This window comes from Python bivittatus, unplaced genomic scaffold, assembly GCF_059951505.1.
Source record: "Python bivittatus isolate LINGU-HERP-01145 unplaced genomic scaffold, Pbiv_v1 ctg000080_np1212, whole genome shotgun sequence".
Classification (NCBI taxonomy): Eukaryota; Metazoa; Chordata; class Lepidosauria; order Squamata; family Pythonidae; genus Python; species Python bivittatus.
In genome coordinates this window covers 67,376,869-67,403,271 of record NW_028277035.1, presented here as the reverse complement: position 1 = coordinate 67,403,271, position 26,403 = coordinate 67,376,869, and the positions used below count along the sequence as shown (strand labels likewise).

Sequence of the window (26,403 nt, the reverse complement as noted above, 5' to 3'; positions counted from 1 at the left end):
AATTGAGAGCTCCGTATAGGATTAAATAGAGGACGCCGGACTGTGGACAGCGGTCTGGAAACCAAGCCTCGCACCCAAGCTCCTGTAACTCGCAATTTCTTAATGCTTTTTACAGATTTTTAAGTTAATTGCGTTTAAATTACATTTTAATTCAATGTAATGATTGATTGATTGATTGATTTTAAACAGCTGCCGTCTGATCTCTGGTTAATATCTGCGGCGCGGGAGGAAAAGAGTGGATGACCTTAGTATGAATTCCACCATAGAAAAAACTTTTCTGCTTGCAAGTAGCTTTTTCCCTCACGGCTTCTCAGAGCTCAGATTCAGCCCTTAGCTCAGCGCGAGCCGAGATCCGGTGTGTGCGGTCGAATCACGTGCAAGCCTATTTGAAAGCATTATGATTATTAAAATGAAATAAGGCTGGATTGGATGGAAATATTATTGCCGCCTTCTCGATTACTGACTTGTCTTGCTGATTTCATATACAGTAAATACATTAGAAGAGTGGCAGGGTTGGAAGAGGATTGATTTTCTATCTCAGTTTTCTCCTGGAAGTCAAGTTGACTGCATATATGTAAAGACTAAGAGATAATTATATTTGGTGGAGGGTTCTGCAGGGAGGGTCTCAGATGGAAGAGGGGCGCTAAAGGCTGCACGGGACTGGCACTTTTGTAAGCGGGTGAGACTCTTACTTTGAACCCCTAGAACAGTGTTTCTCAACCTTAGCAACTTTAAGATGAGTGGACTTCAACTTCATGAAGTTCATGAAGCATGGCTGAGACCTGAGATGACAGCTTGATCTTTCCTTATATGGGATCTCTGACTGCTGTTTTAGCAGTTTCCCATACATTCTTCTGCAATCATCAGCAATATCTAACATTTTTAAGATTACACAAACATTTTAATGCCTCAGCTATTCTATATTTACTACATTCTAACAGCTTTCCTAACCACAGTTTCTTTCTGCTGCCTGCTTCTGCCTTGTCCATGATATATTTGGGGTTACTTTTAGCAAGCTAACCTTTGCAATGCCTTATCACCTTTCTGCTTAGGGCTTTGTACTTCTATAAGCAGGTTTAGTATATAAAATCTGTTTGCAGAATAAGGTACCATCAAACTGTGAGGTACTCAAGTCTTGTTCATCAGAACCGTCCAGCCAGCTTGCACTGCTGCCTGAAATTGACAAGGCCTTAATTAGTTACAGGCTGATGAAGGCGTTTGCCTCCTAACCTGCTAGCACATTCCTGCAATTGAAAACACAGTCTTATTGTTGCTGGAAAAAGTAATTTCATATACATATAGACCTAAGTACCTTTTTTTGGGAAGCTTTTCACCGTAATATTTGTTGTGTATGTCAAGAAACAGATAGTTTGTCCTTCCCCATTTGTCCTTTCCATTTATGCATGTCTTCCTTTGCCTGTTCAGATATCTGCTAGCCCTAGACATCAACACACAGATATGTAAATAGCATCACATCTTTAGCTGAAAGAAGGGAAGATTTAGGAGACCTCATTATAAAAGTGAAAAAGATTAAGTTGGCTTAAGGTTAAATATCAAGAAGACTAAGTTGTCTACATACTTAGTGACTTTACAGTTGATGGCAAACAGGTCTGAGGGAAGATGGAAGAGAAGATACCAGATGAGGTGGGTGGACAGGACCTACTGTAAGAGATCATTGAGGCATCTATAGAAGAGCTACAAGTTACTAGTAGTGAAAGGTCAAAATGATGCTTGCCTGTGCAATTTCCAGCAGTCAAGCATGTGATTCAAAGGATGCTAAAATTCTGCGTTCTGCCTCCCCGCTAATTTCAAAGGACATCTCTAATTTCTAATGGAGAGAGGGAAAAACTAAAGTAGTTAAATACTGTGGATCCATGTATACAGTGGGGCAAAAAAGTATTTAGTCAGCCACCAATTGTGCAAGTTCTCCCACTTAAAAAGATGAGAGAGGCCTGTAATTTTCATCACAGGTATACCTCAACTATGAGAGATAAAATGGGGAAAAAAATCCAGAAAATCACATTGTCTGATTTTTAAAGAATTTATTTGCAAATCATGGTGGAAAATAAGTATTTGGTCAATATCAAAAGTTCATCTCAATACTTTGTTATATATCCTTTGTTGGCAATGACAGAGGTCAAACGTTTTCTGTAAGTCTTCACAAGGTTTTCACACACTGTTGCTGGTATTTTGGCCCATTCCTCCATGCAGATCTCCTCTAGAGCAGTGATGCTTTGGGGCTGTCGCTGGGGAACACGGACTTTCAACTCCCTCCAAAGGTTTTCCATGGGGTTGAGATCTGGAGACTGGCTAGGCCACTCCAGGACCTTGAAATGCTTCTTACAAAGCCACTCCTTCGTTGCCCGGGCGGTGTGTTTGGGATCATTGTCATGCTGAAAGACCCAGCCACATTTCATCTTCAATGCCCTTGCTGATGGAAGGAGGTGTTCACTCAAAATCTCACGATACATGGCCCCATTCATTCTTTCCTTTACACGGATCAGTCATCCTGGTCCCTTTGCAGAAAAACAGCCCCAAAGCATGATGTTTCCACCCCCATGCTTCACAGTAGGTATGGTGTTCTTTGGATGCAACTCAGCATTCTCTCTCCTCCAAACACAACGAGTTGAGTTTAGACCAAAACGTTCTACTTTGGTTTCATCTGACCATATGACATTCTCCCAATCCTCTTCTGGATCATCCAAATGCTCTCTTGCAAACTTCAGACGGGCCCGGACATGTACTGGCTTAAGCAGGGGGACACGCCTGGCACTGCAGGATTTGAGTCCCAGGCAGCATAGTGTGTTACTGATGGTAGCCTTTGTTACTTTGGTCCCAGCTCTCTGCAGGTCATTCACTAGGTCCCCCCGTGTGGTTCTGGGATTTTTGCTCACCATTCTTGTGATCATTTTGACCCCACAGGGTGAGATCTTGCGTGGAGCCCCAGATCGAGGGAGATTATCAGTGGTCTTGTATGTCTTCCATTTTCTAATTATTGCTCCCACAGTTGATTTCTTCACACCAAGCTGCTTGCCTATCACAGATTCAGTCTTCCCAGCCTGGTGCAGGTCTACAATTTTGTTTCTGGTGTCCTTCAACAGCTCTTTGGTCTTGGCCATAGTGAAGTTTGGAGTGTGACTGTTTGAGGTTGTGGACAGGTGTCTTTTATACTGATAACAAGGTCAAACAGGTGCCATTACTACAGGTAACAAGTGGAGGACAGAGGAGCCTCTTAAAGAAGTAGTTACAGGTCTGTGAGAGCCAGACATCTTGCTTGTTTGTAGGTGACCAAATACTTATTTTCCACCATGATTTGCAAATAAATTCTTTAAAAATCAGACAATGTGATTTTCTGGATTTTTTTTCTCATTTTGTCTCTCATAGTTGAGGTATACCTATGATGAAAATTACAGGCCTCTCTCATCTTTTTAAGTGGGAGAACTTGCACAATTGGTGGCTAACTAAATACTTTTTTGCCCCACTTAGATCTGTAGATGTGTTTGAAAACTCCACTGGAAGTTGAAAAAACCTCATGGAACAAGACAAACAACTTCTGTATTGCCAAGAAAACTACATGGATGTATCCATACAGCCATCAGAAGTTGAGCTTTATTCCAGAGAGGGAGAAAGTTTTTTTTGTGTGTGTGTGGCTTCTTATCCCATAATTAATGTAAAGAGGACACCATTTACAAACCACATACCTAAAAAGCTGGTGACATCTGGGTTCACACATTGCACAACAATGTAATGTATTTTGGCTTGGTATATTAATCTAATAATTGTGTTTTTTTAAACTATGATGTATGGCCTATGCCTAGCATATTGTAGAAGCCTAGTGAATTGCAGTTTATTTAATGAACCAGTTAGGCAAATTAGGGCTCAGCATGCTATATAAAATAAATTAAGATAGTATTTCCCATGTTAGTTGTATATCCAAACTTGAATAGCATAAAATGTAGAATTCATAACTGTAATACATCTCAACTATACACAAGGATCCATTTGAAAAGTATGCAAATGTGGATTGAGCTAATGACCAATCCATGAAAACTCATAGGTTTGACCTGCAAATTAATTTATGAAGGTCCAATAGTAGGCTTAAGTAACTCTTATTGAAATCCTTTATAGCAGCACTTCCCTCATTCAAGGGGTATCTCTGCTTTTCTTGCTGTGGGAAAAAAGCCACAGTAATCATATCATTGGCCATATCTTGTGGTTCTGTTCTTTTCCAGATTCTATTTTGCCCATTTATGCCTTCACTGATAACCTCAATTCAAATTAGCATACTATCATAGTCTGGATTTGAATGTTATAGTTGCCCCATAAATTTATATTTAGTTCCAAACACCCTATTGGGAGATTTTGCAAACATACAACAGTATCTTTTTATAGAAACGTGAGCATCACCCTTATTCTGACTCCCCCCCCCCAAATTCAGGTGTTGTCACCTGGAAGCTCCAAGCAGCCTACTGGACAAGTCATCAGCTGCTAGGGGAACTGTGTGGGTTCACTCCTAAGCTTAGCAGCAATTCAACAAGCTCAGAGCATTTCAACCTTAACTCAAATTCTCAGCTTGACTTAACAGAAGACTCACATCATATCTCAGGTAGATTACAGTAGAATGTTTATTGCAGACAAGATTGAAGCCACACACAACTGTTGATAGCTCTCTGCAGTGCAAAGTTGACTTTTCTATATTCCCAAAGGTTTTAACTCAAAGCTTTTTCCTCCTGCTCTTCTCTATTAACAGGTGCTTGGCACAGTGCTTGGCAGCCTTGAAGTTGGATATTGGTGGTACGTTTATGTAATGGTCACCTCTAACCTGGGAACTACTACTGTTCCCATCTCAACCTTTATACCAGTTCTTGCATTTTACGACACAGCTTCCTCACCCTCACGATCATCTGTTTAGCAGGCTTGTTTTGAAATTGGGTTTAGCACTTTGAACATTAAACCAGCTATCAAAAGCAAGTTGCTGGATTTTAAGAGAGCTGTTCTTCTGCTTCACTGGGGAGCTCATTCAGCCCGATGTTCAGCTTTTTGGGGAGGCTGGTTTTGAGAATTTCAAAACCCCACAATTGTCCAGTGTACTGTAGGGAGCTGCTAGGCAGTGGCACCAGCAGCTGTGCCTAGCTCTTTTCACTTAGAAGGGGTGGGGGGTGGGGGAGAATTGTGGCAGAGGAGTGCCCAGGAACTGAGGGAAAGGGCTGTACACACCCTAGTCTGAAGTAGCCAAAAGACACTAGGCCATACCACTAACCAAGCAGCTGGCAAAGTACATAAAATTTTACACTACTTTAAAAACAGAACAGCCTTAATGACTTAAGTGACTCTTATTCATAGGCTGAGAACAAGATGAAGGCAACATCATGGGAGACATGACAGAATTAAGACACTGCCAGGGCTTGTTCATACCATAATTAGATTCAAGTGGCCTTCATACTGCATAGGGTTAAAGTGGACTGTAAGAAAACCCAAATCCATTCAATCACTTCATTTTGCCCACCTAGTCTTCCAAGAAAAAGAGCTAGAGGAAAAGAGCGGCGAAAAGACCTTCTATTAAATCTCCCCAACATTGGCTGTAGCAGCCAAGCCAGGCCTGCTGCTGTTTACCTGTCCAGCACAAATGGGGCTATTGATGTTATAAAGTTAGTCGTCTCCTAGTGCAAGGGCCAAAAAGATACCAGATGCTTCTTGGAAGGGACTCTGTAATACTCCAAATGGAAGCTTTTAATCAGTATGTGGAATTGTGTGCAGCTAGAACCACCTATATGAAGATTTGACTGGATTTGTGTTTGATTTTGTTAAGTGTGCTGTGATAACAGGGTCACTATGAATATCAACAGGGAACACAATAATCTCTTTAATGAAAGTAAGTTGGGTTAAAGTTAGATGTTGGTCTTATGCCTGGATTGTTCAGGAGTGATCCTGGTAGTGCAAGACTGATCTTTCTACCCTGTTCGGGGAGTACAGAGTTGTACCTTAAATGTACCCAAAACAATTTTGTGTATAACAATATGCAGAAGCTCTTCAGCCATTTGGATCAAAAAAGCATTTTACACTGTATAGGATTTCCATTTCTACAGTATATGTAGGTACTACAGGATGAGACAAAAACTGACCATCTTCCATCTCCATCAGGAAAGGTTACGTCTGGAGCTGTTCATTTTAGGAAAAAATAAAGGGAGGGCGGAATATGACACAGGTTTATAAACCTATCTGCAGTGTAGGAAGATTATAAACAAGGGAATTTCCAGGGCAGCTCAGACAGAGCTTTCCAGATGCATCTTGCTGATCACACAGAAAACAGAATGCTTAGCCAGAGTCCTGTGGCTTGATCCAGCATAGCTCTTTTCCCTGAAGATGCCAGGATTTGGAATTGGGACATTCTGCAAACAAAATATGTCTTCTACCACACAGCTCTTGCCTTTTCCTGAACCTTCTCAGCACTATTATTATAACAGTATCTACTCATCTCCTGCAATAGCAGTGGGGAGTGTGCAACCAAATTGGAAGAGCATGTTTGACTGTCAAAGCTAATGGGAACTGAAATCCCACATTTTAGAAGGTGACCAATTTCCCACCCATTGAAGAGTTTGCATATTCCCTGTCTTCTGTGCCTCTTCATGCTTTTAAAGAGGGATTAGAAGCAAAGCCGCTCCTGTACTTCCATAAAACAGATTTTCAAACCTTTCATTGAAAATCCGTAGTTCAGCAATTCACACAACGTGCTTAAAGTATATACTAATTGATTGTTTGAAAGCCCCTTTCAGCAAATCATAATTTTGTCATATATATGTAATCATGACTTCTTTCTCTATGTGTGATCATCTTGTTTTGCTTAAACTACTAGCTCAATGGAGCTGAGCTACTGGTCAAGTTCTTCAAAAATACCATCAAATATAATAGTAATGCTTGCGAGATTCTGGATCCCCAAAGGTCACGTATCTCTCGCTGGTGACTGGCCAGTTGTGGTGAGGATTATAAATACCAGGATAGATCGGGCGTGTCTGAGAAACGCGGCTGAACAGAACTTCACTTCTATCCTGTCTTGATTCAGGTAGACACAGGCGCAGCTTATCAAGAAGATGTCCTGGCCAGAAACTATTGGGGTTGGTCAAGGGATTCAAAAAGGCAAACATTCTCCTCAGTTCTCTGCAAAGAAATAATATGATCATGAAAACAAGATACAGGAAAAACAAGATCTAATAAAATGAAGATTTGTCATGTTGCCAAAAGAGAAAACGTTAGGGTTTGGACATAAGCTACAATGTGGTTCATTTGATTTCAAATGAGCCTGATGTGCCAGCTCAGCCATTGTGGCTTGCAAACCATAGCTTAAGTTTAATATGTTATGTTCATGCAATTAATATGAAATTCCTATATGTGCACGAATGAAAACATTAAAGGGGAACTGACATTTTACTACTGTCAACCTAATGAGAACAAACCCTAAGTCAAAATAAAAATAAGGTAACCTAAAACTTCGGGGCAAGCTAAAAGGCTCGGGCCCAGTTAATCTGAAGGGCTGCCTCCCGCTGGAGCTCACTTGCATCTGCACTTGTTATGTATCGTGAGAAATACGATTGCTGAAGCAGAAACTGCTTGAAAAGATAATATAAGTACATTTTAAAGCCAGCTATGTTTTAATTTAAAAAAATACACACCAACGAAAGCAACAAAAATACTTTCCTTTTATGAATTATAAGTGAACAATAGCAATTCTTTGCGTGTGTGGATTGATTAGGCAAGAGGCCCAACTTCTAGTGGAATGTAAACACAGATTTACATTTGCTTTTACTACCTTACATCTATTTGGGTGCTGGATTTGAATTTCTTTAGAAAATATTTTTGATGTGTGTGATTCTTATTAGGTTTAAATAAACTTTCCCAAATCTGGGCATTATCCAGAGGTATAGACATCATTTCCCAGAATTCTCCTGCCAGCATAGCCATTGCTGAGAATTCTGGGAGTTCAAAGGCATCTAGGTTGAGAAAGTCTAGGTTCAATAAATCAGATTTAATTACTGTCTGTATGTCATTCAAATATATTATTTCATAAATGACTACAGTATGAAAAAAAAATCTACCTCCTTCTCTGTCTTAAGCTCTAGAACTCAGAAAGATAAATGATTCTCAATTAGATTCAACTGAGCTTTGTAGCTGATTTATAAAATTCAATCCTAAAGATGAGGTGAAAGTAACTGGCTCTGTGGGCTTATGAAGGAATTAGACAAAGAAGATAAACTTATCAACAGCTAGTAGTCATAAAAAATTGAATGGAGCTTTTTCTGTTTATTTGGGGGGTGGTTTAAGGGCAAAACAGTTGCCTTAAAAGGGAGGGGGAAATAGGCCTTTTTGGATGTTCATGGTTTTGATATGGCACTATAGTGCCCTGTGACGCTAAGGACAGCTATTCTGCCTCTTAGAACCCACCTCAAATACCACAACATTGGGGGGGGCAGAGGAAACAAGTCTAGAATCCCCTCGCCCACTGTAAGAGGATTGCAGAGTGTGCAAGCAGGCATTACATACTTGATTCTTAGCATTGCCCGCTATGGCCTATGTGATATTAAAAAACAGAACATAATGCTGAAGTCCTCAGGCTCATAATCTTTTGTTTAAAAATATTATTTAAGAGGAGAAGGGAAGGGAGTTGAAAGAAATGAGATTAGAAGCAAGCTGGGGGTGGAGGAAGGAAGAAAGAGTTTAAAAAACAGGAATGAACAGGAAAACAGGAAGAAAGTTAAGTATCACATGAAAAAGAAGAATCAAGAGTTTCTAATAATCTCTGTGCCAGTTTCTGGATAGGTATAGATTTTTAATGCCAAGTTCAACAAAAGAAATGTGGTGCCATACCTTTCCACATATTGTTTTGCAAGCACATCTGGACGCTCAAGCAAGCTGTCATCAAGAAATTTCTCATTCCAAATCTCCGGTGGAGGAAGTATTCTTTGGGAGTATTTACTGTAAAGTATAATGCATTTCAAATTTAGAAGCTATCAAACAGTATATAAAAAAAGCTGATGCTGCAAAGCTGGATGGCAAAAAAGTAATGCCATACTGATTGAGTGTAACATGCTGCATGGGAATTCTGGGAGTCGAGGTCCACACATCTTAAAGTTGCTGAGGTTGAGGAACACTGGGCTAGAGCAATAGCCTCTGCTGTCAACATAAAGTCTCTGCTAAACTATCACTGCCAGTGTCTGCTAGTGATGGAAACAAACCCTCAAAAATAGAGGAGGGAAGAAAATTGATTAGGATCAATGACAGACTTCCAAGTAACTTGCAGTGGGTTCCTAATTATTTAACAATGGCAAAACTATAAAGTTTTCCCACCTCTTTCCCCAAATTAGGTTACTAAAAAAGAATTTTAGCACAAATAGACTTTGAGTAGAAGCACTATGAGCTCAGGTCAGTCCTGATACTAGCTCTATCACATTGAATGGTGACAATGAGGAGTTTTCATACTGTATGTTGTGGAAAGACTAAGAAAGAGTCAATGGACCCTGTTGATTAATCACCAAGGATTACATTTAACTAAGTCATGCACAAACTTAAACTAACTCCACCTGGGATTGTGGGGACACTTAAACTTATACAAAGCCACTCAACCCATTTTATATATCTGGTTCGGTGGACTGTACTGTGAGAACTGGGCCTTTGTTTTTAAATTGTAATGCCTACACTTTTCATCTCAATGGGTCTGGTGAGTCTAGCTCAGACAAAGGAGATCTCCCCACCTTCTCTAAGACTGGAAGAGTAGTGTCTTTCACATGGAAGAATAAGCCAAATATTTAAGGTGTTAGGAGTTTTTAATAGATGAAATGGATAATTTAGATGCTCTAAAACAGTTTTTTTCAAACCTGGCAACTATCAGATGTGTAAATTTCAACTCTCAGAATTCACCAAACCAGCATGTCCCCCACTCCCAACATGCTGGCTGGGGAATTCTGGGAGTTGAAATTCACACATCTTAAAGTAGCCAAGTTTGAAAAACACTGCTCTAAAACCTCCAAAACACAAAAATAGGCTGAAAACTTTAGTCCATCCTACCAGGGGGTTTCTGGGGGCCATAAAGGAGCTCCTGGAGGGTACATGTTGCCTGTGGGCTCTGATGTTTCTTGACACAAAGTTAGTCAATTATTTGCTCTCCTCCTCAAATCTGAGTTTAGAGCTGAATATCCCCACAGCAGAAACTATCCCTAATTTCGTCTCCATCTGTAGGAGAAGATCTGCAGAAAGACACCTTTGTATGCTGGACTGTCAAGGTGTCTGGTAGATCAGCATCAAAATAAGATTCCCTCTAGCTTCTTATACTGTTTTCTTTTTTACACTGTTATAGCCATGATCACAAGTGGCTGGGCAGCCCAATGCTGAAATAATCCCAAATTTCCTTTGTAAATTAAAGCTGGAGAAAGGAGACAGGAATTTTTGCTGTAGCTCTGTGGGCCGCCAACCACAAATCACACTGTAAAGTGAAAAGGGTTTAAACTTGAGATCTGTACATTCATATTCAGATTCATTCCCAGATTTCTAAAGCCCTTTGATAGCATCTAAATATCTACATCCCACAGAATCAGTTATGGCACATTTGCATATTCTACAAATAAATTACATAGAACGCATTTTATTCAGTTTTCTACCTCATACCATTCACCACCCTGCATTTGAGGTTATTAATCCAGAAGTAAATTTCAAGTAAATTTCTTGGAATTTTTCTGAAATTCCCAGTAAAATATTCCCAAAAGCTTGCCAACACGGCGACTTGCTCCATAATCTACACCAACTCCATTGGCATAGAACCCTTGAAAATTGAGAACAAAATTTTAGGGTAACTCTGTAATACCAGAGTGCATTCCTAACTCTGTGTCTGTTCCACTGAAACAATACTCAGATCAATCATACTGCAGAAATTTTGCTGACCTCATGGCACAGAAATGTTCCATAAGAAGATGGATGGATGTCTCTCTTATTTCTGTGGCAAAATACTTCTACCAATAGCATGCAGGATTATACAAGATAATAGAATGATTTACAACAAAGACCATGTTATGTGGCAAGCAAGCAGAAGTCCAAGGAAAGTATAATTGTTTTTACCAAGGGAAGACAGAAATCAGTTTTTGTAGAATGGCTAAGTCAAATTTAATATGGAAGGGAAATAACAGTGCTTGTTGATAATAAAGCTCTATCATTCCAAGAGCTTTTCAGATAATACTCCATTTCCTTATTTAACCTATTGAACACATACCTCATCAGTTGCTTAAATTCCTTAAACGACTCCCAGCGGCAGGTCAGAGGCTGCTTTTTGACTTCTTTCTTAGTGGCCTCTTGTTCTGGCTTTCTAGAAGAAACAAACAAAAATGGTGAAAAGGAATCGAGAGAGAAAGATCATGCCAGCCCTCCCCAAGCGGATGTTTTTTAGATGTGTTGGACTATAAATCCCAGAATTGTTAAATATTAATGGGGATGAAGGCACTACAGCAGCGTTTCTCAACCTCAGCCACTTTCAGATGTGTGGACTTCAACTCCCAGAATTCCCCGGCCAGCCATGGGAACTCTGGGAGTTGAAATCCACACACCTTAAAGTGGCCAAGGTTGAGAAACACTGCACTACAGCATGTTCAAGAAAGCTGTGGCGGGGATCACCTATTTGTGTGTCGCTAACATTTATACTATAATAGACCAGATAAGAAAAAGCAAAAAGATGTTGAACCAGCATTTTAAAAATGCATACATATGAATGTACAGCCCTTTTTCAAAAAAATTAGCAACAGCAGAGCATATTCCATGTTATGAGAATTTATCATCACATGCAGGCAAACAGATGAATGCACTGTGTGTTTTGCTAAGCGCATCTAATCCAGCATTACATGTCCGTGGGGAAACATACACACAAGGCATGACAGGCAACAGCCGATCCCAATTTGTTCCCACTATACTGTTTTCAGAAGAACTCTGCCTCTGAACATTATGGTTTATTTAGTTATCATTATTACCACAACCTCCATCCATGAAAGCTTTCTCATGCCACAGTTAGGGCACTGAGGGGATGTGAACCTTCAATTCCTGAGGGAAAGAGCAGATGCATCTGTTAGGATTAAGCCAGTCTTGATCCCAGGCAAAAGGGTCCTTACTAGAAAAATAGCTGGATCAGGGGATGATTAATGGAAGTTGAAGAAATAACCAATTAAGCGTGAATGTGTTGGGAACTTGGAATTGGCAGGTGTATCTCAGTTGTGGTAAATCGACTGCAGGGGGCACTGGAACAACCATTAAAAACTTTGGTCCTCAGTTCTAATCTGGTTACCTCATACTGGCTCTGCGGGGTCAGATCGCTGATGAGCTTGGCCTGAAGCTGCTGATGGTAAATGTCAGGTCCATATGCAGGAAGACCTCGTTTATCCATGACTTGGTAGTGGGTGCACATATGGACATGACATGTATTGCCAAGACCTGGTTAGATTAGGATGTCAACAATGCCCCCTTGGGCTTAGTCAGTATCTTAGACAAGGCCAGAGAGGAATGGCATTGGTCTTTAGAAACACCTTGTCTGCCATCAAGGACTCTGCTCCTGAGATGGTAGAGTGTGAATGGGCTACAGGGACAAACTGGGGAGTCCTGTTGATATACTGGCTGCCCTCCTGCATGAGAGGTTCCCTCCCTGAGCTGCTCAGTCTGTCTCCAGGCTGTTTTTAGAGTCCCCTCACCTAAGCTTCATTTAATCCAGAATATAGCAATCTCGTTGTTCGCTGACACTTGTTGCCATATGGATGTTATGCTGGTGCTTCAGGCCCTGCACTGGCTTTCTATTGCTTCTGGGTGCTATTCAAAATATGATTTTAATGTGTAAAGCCCCATATGGCTTGGGACTGAGGTATCAACAGGACTACCTTCTCTAGCCAGAACTGACACAGCTGATCCATGCATCCTGGGAGAAACTGCTTGAGGTCCCCGCTATTGCCATGTGAGGAAGGCCAAGAGTTGCAGGTGCTATCTTTTGGTGGCTGGGCCTATGTTATGGAAGTGCTACCCAGATGACATCAGACTGGCCTTCTGAAAGTTGTGAAGGATCAATTGGTTCAGAGGGCCTATGGTGACAGACGATGCCAACGTGAGGTTGGTGGTTCTTAGTGTTATTTTATAGTGGTGTTGACTTATTATCTATTTTTACAGTGGATGTTTTATGATATTAATATGTTTGCTAGGAAGTGCCAACAGTCCAGCAAGTTATGATGGGTACATAAATAAATTAGCATCCCTTCTGCCGAGTTTTTAAGCCATTTAAGCCATTGCAGTGGCTAAGAAGAGAAGCAGTTATCTTACACAAGTGGGGTAGATGAAGTCCTCAGGATATTGCTGGACTATACTTCCCAGCATCTTTTACCACTGTCCAAATTGGGAAAGGTTACTGGGAGTTGTAACACCAGGAGCACTCGTGTTGTTTGATTTGTGCTGTCTGCCAGTGAGGGTGCATACCTTTTTTTGGCCTGAAGGCTACATTTGGCTTTTGAAAAGGGTATGTTCCCCTTCTGTCCCATTAACAATTATAATTATGCGGCAAGTTTTGGAGGTTTCTGAGAACCACATTCAAAGCTTTGGAGGGGCTACATGACACCTCAGGTTTTGTATACCTACCTTCATAGGCATTTATCCTTTGTCAGGTTTCTTATGAAACTTAAATAATTAAGGAGTTGGTGTTTTTAAAACAAAAAATAAAGCATTAACATGAAGAAGAGAAGCTAAAGAAAGAAAATTGCAATTGGTTTGCTATTACAGTGGGAGCTCACAACTAGTCCTTGCTTAATGACCCTTCCTTTAGTGACTGTTTGAAGTTACGACAGCACTAAAAAGTGATTCATGACCAGCACCCAAAGTTACAATCATTGCAGCACCCCCACAATCATGTGATTGCAATATGGGCACTTGGCAACCAGCCTGCACTTACAATGGTTGCAGTGTCCCGGGGTCACGTGATCGTCATTTGTGACCTTCCCAGCCAGCTTCCGGCAAGGAAAATCAATGGGGAACCATATGATTCACTTAACGACCACATGATTCACTTAGCTACCACGTGATTCACTTAATGAATATGGTGGTTTGCTTAACGACACCACAAAATTGTTGTAAAATTGGGTCCAGTCATGTGATGATTTGCTTAACGACTGCATCACTTAGTGACCTAAATTCTGGTCCCAATTGTGGTCATTAAGTGAGGACTACCTGTAAAAGCCAACACCATCAATCTTCTAGCTCTGTATCCTACTAAATTATGCCAATATAGAATGTTCTTTGTGGTATGATGTATACCAAATATACCTGTGATACCTTAATTTTAGATTATCAAGAAATTAGCTACTGACTGGTCCACAATAAGCATATTTGTTTGCCTACATATATGTACCCAACTGGAAAATAATTACTGAAACAGGAGAATAATCCATGGGTATATTTCTGCTATTCAAAATAGCAGGTGAAAAAAACTAACTCTGGTTTTAACAGTGATATGCTAGACCAACATTTGTGTGGACTTGTAAGCTGATTATATTTGTTTATCTGTGTGTGCCTGTGTAATACATGATAAATTAAACAAACCTTTTCTTAACCTTGGAAGAGCTTCCCCCATCAGATGATTCCCTCGGGATAACAGAAGCAGTGTTACTAGGACCGCCTGGCTGCCTCAACTTCCGAAAGTCCTTTCCGAGTCTCAGGAGCCTGTCTCCTGGGTAGAGCAGACCTAATGGTACAGAGTGCTTTGTTTTAAAAAAAGATTGACTGTAACATCCCACACAGGCTGTGGAATTTGTATCCATGCAGGACTTCAGACATCCAAATGGTACTGGAAAGGCTCAGACAGCTGACTGTTTTGTGTCACAGGCTGCATTCACTCACAATTATACACCAGGTTTACTGATTGAACAAGCCCATCAGTTCTGCAGATGAGCAAGACAATGGTATGTAAGAAACAGAAATCAGGTTGCCGCAACTCCTTTTACCAGGAACTTGCAAACTACTGATAATAAGGAAGCTAAGGAAAGATACATCTGCTGAGTACAGCCTGAATAGCCTGCTACCTTGGAAGGAAGCAAAAACTGGCAGATAAGCCCTGTCCAATTTATCTTAACTAGGGTCTAGAAAGAAATAAATCAGTCAGCTGCAGAGAGCTACTTCCTTATGGCTACAACAACTCCTACAATTCTCAAAATTTGAAAAAAAACATCCTCTTGTTTCTCATATTGTCCCATCCACATGCCTCTCTCTTCTGCCTGATCATCAATGCATACAAACTATACAGTACATCTGTAGATGTTTACTCAAAAAACTACCATGTACTTCAATGGGACTTATTTCAGGTGTATGTTTAGAACAGTGTTTTTCAACACCAGCAACTTTAAGATGTGTGGTCTTCAATTCCCAGAATTCCCCAGCCAGCTTGGGCTAGTGGTTAAGGAATCAGGCTAGAAACCAGGGGACTGTGAGTTCTAGTCCCACTTTAGGAATGAAAGCCTATGGATGGCTTTGGGCCAGTCATTCTCTCACAGCCCAACTCACCTCACAGGGTTGTTGTTGTGGGGAAAATAGGAGGAAGAAGGAGTATTAGGTATGTTCATCACCTTGAGTTATTTATAAAAATAATTAAGGCGGGATAAAAAATCTAAAAAAAAATCCTCAGAGAAAGAAGTTTAAGGAGTTAAAAAAACATTTTTTTTTTAAATAAACAGCAAAAGGGTGATTAAATCTTTGATTTTAGAAAATTATAAATGGACTAAGGGTCCAGATAAATTTGAAATAAGATTTTGGAATTAATTATAAAAAATCCTTCCCATGGGAAAATGCTTTTGAATTATTTTAAAAAATAGTAAGATAAAGACTTTAAAAAATGGACATTAGAGGGAACTAGAAGCAACTAAAGATTACAATTAAAGGAGAAGAACATTTAAACTCATCTTACAAATACAGAATGAAGCAAAAGATTTTAACATTGGACATATTGAAGAATATTTTTGAACAAAGGATCCAGAAGTTAATCTTAAGATTGTGTTTAAAAGATGTGATGGAAGAAGAACAAGTTTTACCTGACAAGACTGAGACTGATCTGAAAGTGGATTTAAAAATGATAGGCTACAAGAATGATATGGAAAAAGACATTGCACTGGACATACAAAAGAAACTGGCTGATGTCTTAATAATTAAAAGAGATATACAAATAACAAATCAAGAGAGTGACCTGGATAATTTTCCTGTATTGGATTTACAAAAGAGGCTTGTTAAGGCTTTGAATAATTTTGTGAGAAAGGACAAAAAAAAAAAAAAGAAATCAAGCTCTATGACATTTGGAGGGACTAAAGATCAAGACTGTTAGAAGTGAAAGGAATATAAAGTTGGTTTCTTTGATCAAGGTTAAAATAGATTATGTTATCATCTCTGGTAATCCTTAATGGATTTTGCTGACATCAGGACTGAAGTGACAAGGCTTTAAGGATTTATTTATAGATAAGAGATGGGATATGGGAAGAAGAGATCATTTGTTATATTTTAAGAGAAGGTGATAGGTTACTAAAATTGTTTATACTTGTTGTGATGAAGGGGGAAGTCACTTCTTTATATATTTCTCTTCTTTACTATACTCTTATTTTTTTCTTTCTTTTCTATTTTTTTCTTTCTTTTCTTTTCTGCACCTTCTATTTTTTCTTTTTGTTTATATTAGTTTTTATTGTTGTAATTGTAATTTTTAACAAAATTACTATAAAAAAAAAAAAGAAAAAGAGGAGAGATTAAGCCTTATTCTCCTACACAGTTGTATAACCTATGGTTACAGCTACACTAGAATTTTGAGTTATGCAGTTGTTTGCCAACAGCAGCAATCACTGCTTCTGAACAACAGACCAGCAGCTGGGTTCATGATGGCCCAGGAAGATCATCCTGCAGATCAATGGGTCATTCTAAACCTATCTTTATAGATATCATCACTTATAAACTGTAAATTTTATCCATGATTTCACCAGTTAGCACATCGAATGTCAGAAGATTCTCCAAAAATGATGGAGCAGAATAATGTCTATGTATAACTGACAATCTGCAGCATGGATTACGCATTTATTCTTTTTTATATGAAAGCTGGGAAGTGGGGTTACTAATTGGAACTTACTAAAGAAATGAACCTGAGACAGCAGCTTCAGTTCAGTGTTTGAGATAAGACAACCAAGCAAATCTTGGTATAGTGTTATGCACAAGCCAAGATTGAGCTGCAGAAATCTAAAGAAATGCAGAATTTCTCTAGATTTTCTTATCAGCATCCTTTCAGTTAACAAGCCTTTTCCTCTATTTAGGTGGATGTTGTTTATGCAACCTTATAGGAGAATAACATTTCATCTTGGTTTTTCTCAGATGTTGGACTATTAGGCAGTGCCCGTGCCCTGAAGCCTGCCTTTGAAAGCATAAGGGCTAAAAAATTATTTTTATTTAAATTCACAGTCCTGCACCGAACTATACAACACAGTCTTTAGCATCTTTATTTAGAAGTGTCATGAAATTTAATGGGGCTTGATTTCTAGACACTATCACCACACTACCAGACCTAGTTTTCCCAAATTTTGAAATACAAAATAGTCTTCCACTTAAGCATTTTGATTTTTGTCTGCTAGTGTCTTCCATCCTGTGTCTATACAGATGGAACACAAAGTAGAATTTGGACTGCGCTGTTTTATAAGGCCCTCCTTCCAATTCCCTGGTTTTACCATACCCCTTTTCAGTGCTTTTTCTGAAATTGGAATCCCATATTTTTTGCAAAGCTTGAGACACTGAGTGTAGACATAGTGGCAAGCCAATCGATGCTGGTCCACCAATTCTCCCATTTCGCCCTCTAAGGTGGTTGGAAAGCAGTGACCGTCCACAACTCGGTCTCCAGACCTCACCAGTCGACATTGTTCCGCAAAGGCTAAGGGATTGGTTTTCCTCTGCAAAAATAAGACAATGTTTCTGTTATAAAACAATACTGTTGTGCAATATATTTGCTTGTACTGCTGAAGCTGTAACATGGTGAGAAGGTGTTTCCAGCAAAAATAAAAGGACACAGACAGTTCCTTTCTCACCAGGAGGAAGAACTCAGCTCTCTGTGCAGATGCTTACTGAAAATGGACTGAAAAACGTTGCTGTTCAGATGTGGCAGGACCCCACTGAACGGGGACACTTAGTATATAGCAATAATAGCAACTTTCCAGCAACCGCTCTAGCAATCAATTCTCAACGTCAAAGTCAAATTCCAACTTATAAAACTTCTGCCTTACTGCTAAGGGAAACTTTAGAGGGCATGCCCACTATCACAAACAAGTATTTTAGCTTGGATGAAATTGGTACTCAATGGGTTTTTCCTATTTGCACCTGCCATGTCCCCATCTTACACCAAACAGGTGTCTATTGTTAAAGGTGTACTTTTCCCATTATCCCAACACCTTCCAAGTACAGCTTCAAGATGTGTAGCATCTCTTAGGCTAGATCGCCCATTATCTTGGAGGAAAGTCAGGTGACTGTTAGCATTGGGGAACAGTGGCAATAGACAGGATAGGGACTGGCAACAGGGACAGCAGGTTGCTAAGGGTATAGTTTTTAACCAACACAAGAATGGCTAGAACAGTTTTAACTCAGCAGTGGGGAAATGCACTTTCTGCTTCCTGAAACCCTTGCATGATTGAAACTGGATGGAAATAGGAAAGCTGCTGTCCAGGATCCAGGGAGGGCGCTACCCATCTAGCACAGGATTAACCAGCAATTCTGCTGGGCTCTTCCAGAGAGATATAGCGGCTTCTATTGCCTGCTTTTAAGTGGATATTGAAAGGGAATTATTTTGGCAGACACGTCAGTGAATTTTGCTCTCCTTGGGCTTTTACTTTTAAACTTCTATTTTTTACTCTTCTCTGTTGCTGTTTCTTTCCCCTAGATTTCATTTGCTTAAACGCCTAGTGATTTACCCAAAGATACTATAAGCCCTCTTGGAACAGCCTTCTATCTAGAATTCATTCTTACTTTACGCAGCCAGCCTGTAGTCAGTTCCCATGATCCAAAGGAAATGACTCGAGGGTAGAGTCACGCCACAAAAATACAGTACCTTGAACCGTCGTCTCATTTCCTTGTATCGCTTCCCAACTATTTCCATTTGGTTATAAGTTAGCTGCATGCGATCTGGTTCAGTGCTGACAGGAGGAACTTGCAAATGGTTTGACTTAGGTTGACAAGAAACATGAGAAGATGCACTGGGCTTGGTATGAGGAAATACATCTCCTTTTGCAATGGTGGATGCAATTTTTACCACAGGTAATGGCTCTTCAGCATCATTATTAAAATGAGGAAGGGAAGAAAACAGACACCAGATTATGAGGCCATCAATATTTCTTTCTCACTAACCGCCTCATCCCCACCCAAGAACCTACTGAGCTGTTTTATCATGCTGGCTTCTACTCTTAGTTCAGGAAATAGTTCCTTAGAAATTAGAAAAATGTACTGTTTTACAGTGATTTTCAACTGGAATTCACAATAATTACTAATCTCCATTGTTTTTAGGTATCTATTAAAATAAACAAAATAACTAATGATATATGTATTCATATGTATATGAATGTTGCTTATTTTCTTGTATAGATTAAATTACCGAGCTACAGCCAATCCTATAGCATTATGTTACTGACTGGAATGTCAATTTGTCTTAAGCTATTTAAGTATTTCCCAACTTGATATCCTTGACATATGTTGGGATTACAACTCCAGAATTTCCAACTAATTTCAAAAAACCTTAGATATTTCTTTATGATACCATTTATGTAAATTAGATCTACAAGGTTAAAGATATCAGGGACCGAAAACTATTCAATCATTTGTATTGATTTGGTTCCTTATTACCTTGCTTTGGCTGTTTCCAGTTCTCCCTTACATTATCCATCCATATTCTCTGACATTCAGCCAAATCAGCAGCAGTTATAATATGCCCTTTCTTTGAAACAGTGAGATAGACAACGATTTCTTCTAAGTCACTTTTACTGATAGGCACCTTGGTCTGGAAACAAACAGAGAATAAAAATTGCAATCAGGTCTGGGATTTGAGATGGTGATAAAAATCCAAGGGGAGAAAGCTGTTTCAAAAATAACAGTTCCGTACATTGGTATCTTCTCAGTGTAGCAAGATGTGTACAGACCATGGCCTAGTTGCAACTATTACTATGTGCACAGGCCCTGATTTAATGAGCAATATGTGTATGGAAACAGAACGTGCAGTCTTTTTTGAGAAATCATACAGTCCATTGATTACAATACAAGTACACCTTGAATGTCAGCATGTTACAAACTGGTAATGCTCATGTGATTCCCTTAACTAAAAAGTACTATGAAGTAGCTGGAATTGTTACTTTTTACTAAGACTCCCATGCACATACTATATTTGCACCCACAGATACCCTCATTCAGGTAAGGATACGTGAATGGAAAGCTACTTTCATATAACATGCTTCTAAAGAATTAGGGTGTATAAGTATTTGTTTTAATGAATGAATGAATAATCAAGTATCTTTTATTAACCATAGATCACAAGAAGCTGAAATGTTACATTGAAGGTTTGGTTAAGGATCCCAAGAATTAAGATTTCAACTTCTATTTTTTCATCAGACTTTACTGTCCTCATGTATTTATTTTGCTCTTAATCTATCATACTGCAGGGAGCCAATTCAGGAACAAACTTTACAAGATTAATAATTAAATAATAAAATCCTCTAGTCATAGAAAATGACTCTATATTTATCTAATATCAATCTGCAAAATAGAACATTTTAGGTTTTCCATGTATGTGAAGCCCTTTATTGTATTTGTAAACTATGAACATTATGCAAACCAAACTAAGTGATTTATTCAATGAACTACAGTTAAACAACCATGCAGTCACATTTTAAAATGTTTAAATTGTTCTCTGAAGGCCAGTATTAAGCCTTATATGAAACTTTTAAGCTTCTGAAATGGCACCCCCCCACAAAAAAAAATTACACAGCTGAAAATTGGTGGCTTTACTGTTATATTTTGGCAACATGACCTGGAATTGCACTGGGGAATGCAAAATGAAGGCTGGGGGTTGTATGTGTCCTACAGGCTTCCCACAACTAGCTTAGCACATTTGAATAAATCACAATGGATAGCATTCGACATACTAAGCCAAAATGCCCCCTTCCCTCAGATCCCACATTTTGGCTTAGCTCAATTTGAGAACTAAGCCTTTACATTTATCCTTAGCCAACTTCACTATCTATGGAATAGAAAAATATTGTCAATGAAGAAGAATGACCAAATAAAAGTGCCTACTGCCCCAATGTGCAATTTTCCCCTATTAAGGCATCAAGAAAGAATCCCTACATTTGCACTTATCTAACTAGGGACTATGAGAGCCAGTTTGATGTAGTGGTTAAGGCACTAAGCTAGAAACCGGGAGACGGCGAGTTCTAGTCCTGCCTTAGGCATGAAGCCAGCTGGGTGAGCTTGGGCCAGTCACCCTCTCTCAGCCCTAGGAAGCAGGCAATGGTAAGTCATTTCCAAATCTTGCCAAGAAAACTTCAGGGACTTGTCCACGCAGTTGCCAGGAGTCAACGGTGACTCAAAGGCGCCAAATAAACAACAACTAGGGACTATAAGATTTCTCTACCTACCTCTTGGATAATTCTAAGGAAGTCCACTCTTTTGAACTTCATTGTCCTGCTCCTGTCAGCTTTTTTGAAGAGATCCATAAGCTTGAGTTTTTGCTTGTGCAGAAGATTTTGTAGTGTAATAATAGATGTAGGATATGGAGCCTGAATCAGAGGTGCGGTTTTCAGTGATTCACTCTTTGGTACCATCTGCAGAAAGACATCCAACATTTTCAAGGATTGTACTCAACTTTGTTTTGATGAAGAAGAAATGCAAAGGCTTGGTTAGTTCTTCAGTCAATCAACAATCAGTTGTATTGCAAAACACAAGCAGACTGGTGAACATATTACTGAAGGCAAAAAAACCAAACCAAAACAAAACCAGACAACTGGTCTGACATATGTCCTATTTTTACCTCACTCTTCAGGCTTCTTTTTTACATTCACAGGTCAAACTTACCAATCCAAAGTTAATTAAATTATAATGTACACAATACATCTAATTTTCTGAGTTTTTGACACACTGAACACTAAACTAACCACATGGGCTGGGTTTGCACAACATGCAAGGCTACAAAGTGCCACTGATTACCTGTGTTACAAGCATCTTTTGCCATAATCCAGCTATGATTATGTCTGATTGAGGCAGATTCTAGGTGGAGATTTAACTAAATCTGTATCTCACAATAATGCACCATGACTGAACAATTTCTGTCTCTAGGTGTATATGAAAAAAACAAGTCTATCTGTATTGTGTAACCTTCACAGTACGACCCCCATCTGTATTCTAGAAGATTCTCCAATTAGTTAACTACCTATGGGGCAGGTCTGGCCCAGCTGTGCTGCTGATGAAGACACATGAAGTGTTCCCTTATTCAAAATTTTAATCCTTTGGGCCACTGCTCTATTTTAGTTCAGCACTAATTTGGAACTCAAGTGGCCGAACTGCAGAGGGAAACTATGCTTTCAAGTGGCAGTGTGTGTTTCCAAATTTCATCTCCTTAAGCAAGCCATTCCAAACTGGTGCCTTCAAGAGGCGCTCCAGACTGCAGTTTCCAGAATTCCTAACTGTAGACCTACGTGTCTGGAGAAAACCAGACTGGAGAAGCCTGATTTAAGTATCCTGAAAAATGGAAGTGAGCAATGCTTCAGTTCTTTTAACAATCGTTGCATCTGATTGAAACAAAGAGCTGAATGAAAATGTGCAACTCCCGAGTCTAAGAGGCAACAGTAAAAAAAATTTATATATATCTTAAGCCCCTGCAAGAGAGTTGAAAAATTGAGGTATGTGAATGAGTTCTTAAACAAATTGTTTAATTATAGTAATAACAAAAAAGAAGCCTCATCCCATATTATACTGATGCTCTGAGAACATTACCAGTAGTGCTGTTATATATGTGCAAGGAGAAAATGTGAGTTCATTCTGATACTGAAAAATAATGTCCAACTTCAATCATTTTTTAAGATTAATTCTATTATTTTTGTTTCAGGCTTCATTCAGTGGATCTCAAAGTTCTAGCACCCCCACTCCAACCCCCCCCCCCCAAAAAACAACTCCCTGGAATCTGTGAGCCTGAAGATATGTAACACATAATGTACCTACATGTATGAGCATAAGCACAGAAACTGGCAAGACAGGATCCAGTAATTTTCAGGCCAGATAGAATCATTATATAAACACCAAGTCTGTATAAATACAGTATATTCTCTGTCAAGACCAGGAACAGAATGTTCCAGTCTGTTGACTCAAAAAAAGCATGAGGAAAAGGCTTTAAACTCAGGAATAGGCAGATATATAGGGCTTGATCCCTGGATTCTGCAATAGACAGATATTCTCTGCATATATGACTTCTTTCTTGTCTGCAATAAAGTAATTTATGTAGCCATGTCTGTGCAGCTGCTGCTATAAGCAAATTCAGAATTGAGTGCCCATAGTACCAAGATTTATTGCTCCGCCTGGTGTGAAGCATGACTGAGAAGTGAGGTTTAATTTTCAGGCATGTTGACAATCCAAAGGATTTGAGTTTCTGGGACACTGTAATCAACTACGTATTGGATTTTTATCCTGTCCTTCCTCTAAAGAGCTCAAGGCACTCCATGTTCTTGCCTTATCTTTACTGCAGCCCTCAGAGGTAGGTTGGGCCGAGAAAGAGACTGGTTGTGCAGCTGGCTCAAAGTCACCTCATGAACATCATGGATACAAGGACTTTTAACTGACTTCTTAACCGAACTCATTTAATTGACTCATTATAGTCCCAAGATCTAATCCACAAGTGGAGAACCTCTAGACTTCCAGATCGTGTTGAAGAACAACTTACATAATTCTTCCTACTGGATGGGCCTGCTTGCAAATGCAGTTTAGAAACATCTGGAGGGTCAAGTCATAGGTTCTGTACCATGATACCATGATACCATGACTTCCTACAAGGCTTACCTTAACACTGTGGAGAGCCAGCAAGTCGGCTTGAATTTTAGCCTTCTCCTCTTCCCTTTTTTCTTTCATTTTTCTCAGGATGCTTTCTTCCTGCTGAGTGATAGACTTCTTTTCAGTCAACCATTCCTCAAGATTTACACAGTTGTCCAACAGATTATGCAGTTGCTTTCTCTTCTCAATCCAGGCTCCCAACATTAGCAGGTCACTCTCCTCAGTGGAAATGCTGTCCTGGGCCTCTGGAGATGCTTTCAAATCCTGAACCTGCTCCACAACACTGGGAACAGGTGGCTGAGGCTTGCGACTGCTCGGAGCCACCCCGCTCATGGGTGGCGCAATAAGAATACGCCGTCTAGATTTAGGTGGGCCAAATCTATTTGATTTCAATTTAAGGGAAAAATGTGGATATGCATTTCTGAATTTGTACTGTTTAAAGCAATGACTTAAAATCCCATCTAAGGGGCATTCTTTAAGTGAGTCTTCATTAGAGGCGGAGTCACTTTCACTGAAAAGAAGGAATTTGTAATACAGTCAAAATCAGTAAGACCACTCATCCATCCATCATTCTTTTTTAAAATAAAAATACCTAACTGTAGATCTGGCAATATTAATTTTTGGAAATGTTATTTTTTCTTGGAGATAGAAAAAATAATATAATCAACCTAAGCTTTCAGCAAGATATTGCAGACCTTTCCAGATATGGAATTTTTCAGAAATTATAGAGATAGAATAAAATCTATCTATCAGAAGGCAGCTTTCATTTCTTAGGTCAGTGTTTCTCAACCTTGGCAGCTTGAAGATGTGTGGACTTCAACTCCCAGAATTCCGCAGCCAGCATGGCTGGCTGGGGAATTCTGGAAGTTGAAGTCCACACATCTTCAAGCTGCCAAGGTTGAGAAACGCTGTCTTAGGTAAAAATGAGGCCAGAATGCAAAAGCGATGTTTTTGCATATTTCTCCCAAAGATCAAGTGAGAAAGGGACACAGCTTAGGTGTGCCAAACAGGTTGCATTTAAAAGAGCCCAGGTAGAATCCAGGACTGGGACAGAAGCCTCTGGGAAGTTCCTGCTCTTGCATTGAACTTGATGGGTCCAAGCGTATGGGCTGTGGCTAACAGAATGCTTCCAATCTTGTTTGGCAGGGTCTGAAATTCCAAGTCTCCCACGTACAGGGTGCATCTGGTTGGGGAGCGCTGCTGTGCCAAATATTACCGGTGGACTTGAGGTAAGGTGGCTTCCTACAGAAATGTCCTGGCTCTTAAACCTATTCAGAATCTAGGGCTACTCTCCAATGCCAACAAGCAGAGGCAGAAGTCTAACTCTTTGCTATCATCTAGCGACCGTTCCGATTTCTGCAGCCCTACATGTTACTCCCCAGAAAACCAAAGAAAATCTCCCCGAGGGCCTATTTTCTAAAGAGAGCGCTATGCTACGCAACCCCGGAGCTCCTTGCTGCATTCTACAAACCAGGTAATTGAAGAAATGGACTGGAAACAAGGTCGTGATGTCCAACTGGTCTGTGTGATTTCACTCCGGTTTTCTGTACTTTGCGATAACCAGATAAACTGGTCCATTGTGTTCGACACTGCAACGTCCTAGCGCAGAAACTTCTCCGTCGGCGTCTTCGGACCAGAAAAAAACGCTGCCTAGTCGGCTCTGCAGAAGGCAGGAAGAGCCCTCCCTTCTCTGCAAATGTGGAATCGCAATAGAAGAAGCTGGGAGGGAAGAACCCTTTTTCCCTTCTCCAGCGCTGAAGCACTCCCTTTCTCTCCCAGCCGCGAGGCGAAAGGACCTAACAGGGATGCCCCGCTCTGGCGTACGCACCACCATTAGAGCACAAGGCAACGTCGGGTTTTGGCGGGCGCCAAGGCAACAGGCGTGCTCGCTGGCAGCTGATTGGCGCAGCGGGAGGGGGTCGAACGTTGTGTCGCAAAGCAGGAGGACGTCGCCCGTGTCAATTTTGTGCCGGCCATTCCCGCCTCGGCTGCAGGCGGCGGTCCTGCTGTGGCGCCCGCTTGCCTCCCTTTTAGGGCTGGGGCGAGGCATTAACAGCAGCACAGCAGTAACGGAGTCAATACTAGCGTCCTGCGTTGACGACCCTCCATTCATGACGTGTGCATCTTGATCTTACCAAATAGTCATTTACAGGGTGCGTATGGATATCGCGCTAACCAAGGTTCGTCCAAACCATGGTTTAAGTTCCAGTGACAAGGGGTAGCTTTCTGTTGTCTTAAATCATAATTTACAAGCCACAGTGGTCGGTTGGTACAATACTATACAACTTGACACACTGTGTGATCAAGATTTACCATGAATCTCGT

General features: G+C 40.1%; 1 protein-coding gene across 1 annotated transcript; it reads right to left on the bottom strand.

Moving 5' to 3' along the window:
- Nucleotides 1–4,609: 4,609 nt before the first annotated feature.
- On the bottom strand, nucleotides 4,610–26,339 carry EFCAB12 (EF-hand calcium binding domain 12). Its single transcript, XM_025163440.2, has 10 exons — nucleotides 25,550–26,339; nucleotides 24,088–24,589; nucleotides 21,678–21,863; nucleotides 19,894–20,047; nucleotides 19,106–19,320; nucleotides 17,744–17,957; nucleotides 14,596–14,737; nucleotides 11,252–11,344; nucleotides 8,860–8,967; nucleotides 4,610–7,155 (listed from the first exon to the last, which is right to left on the bottom strand). Exons 1-10 carry the CDS (start codon nucleotides 25,654–25,656, stop codon nucleotides 6,897–6,899), a joined length of 1,980 nt encoding a protein of 659 aa, XP_025019208.1. The 5' UTR covers nucleotides 25,657–26,339; the 3' UTR covers nucleotides 4,610–6,896.
- Between the last annotated feature and the right edge of the window lie 64 nt (nucleotides 26,340–26,403).

Excerpts from the sequence above, each read along its gene's own strand:
- EFCAB12 (XM_025163440.2), bottom strand. The coding sequence starts at position 25,656 with ATGGACCAGTTTATCTGGTTATCGCAAAGTACAGAAAACCGGAGTGAA. Across the intron at positions 17,958-19,105 it reads AAATGAGACGACGGTTCAAG|AGGAAAACCAATCCCTTAGC; the intron begins GTACTGTATTTT and ends TTATTTTTGCAG. Across the intron at positions 7,156-8,859 it reads GCAAAACAATATGTGGAAAG|AGAACTGAGGAGAATGTTTG; the intron begins GTATGGCACCAC and ends ATTTCTTTGCAG.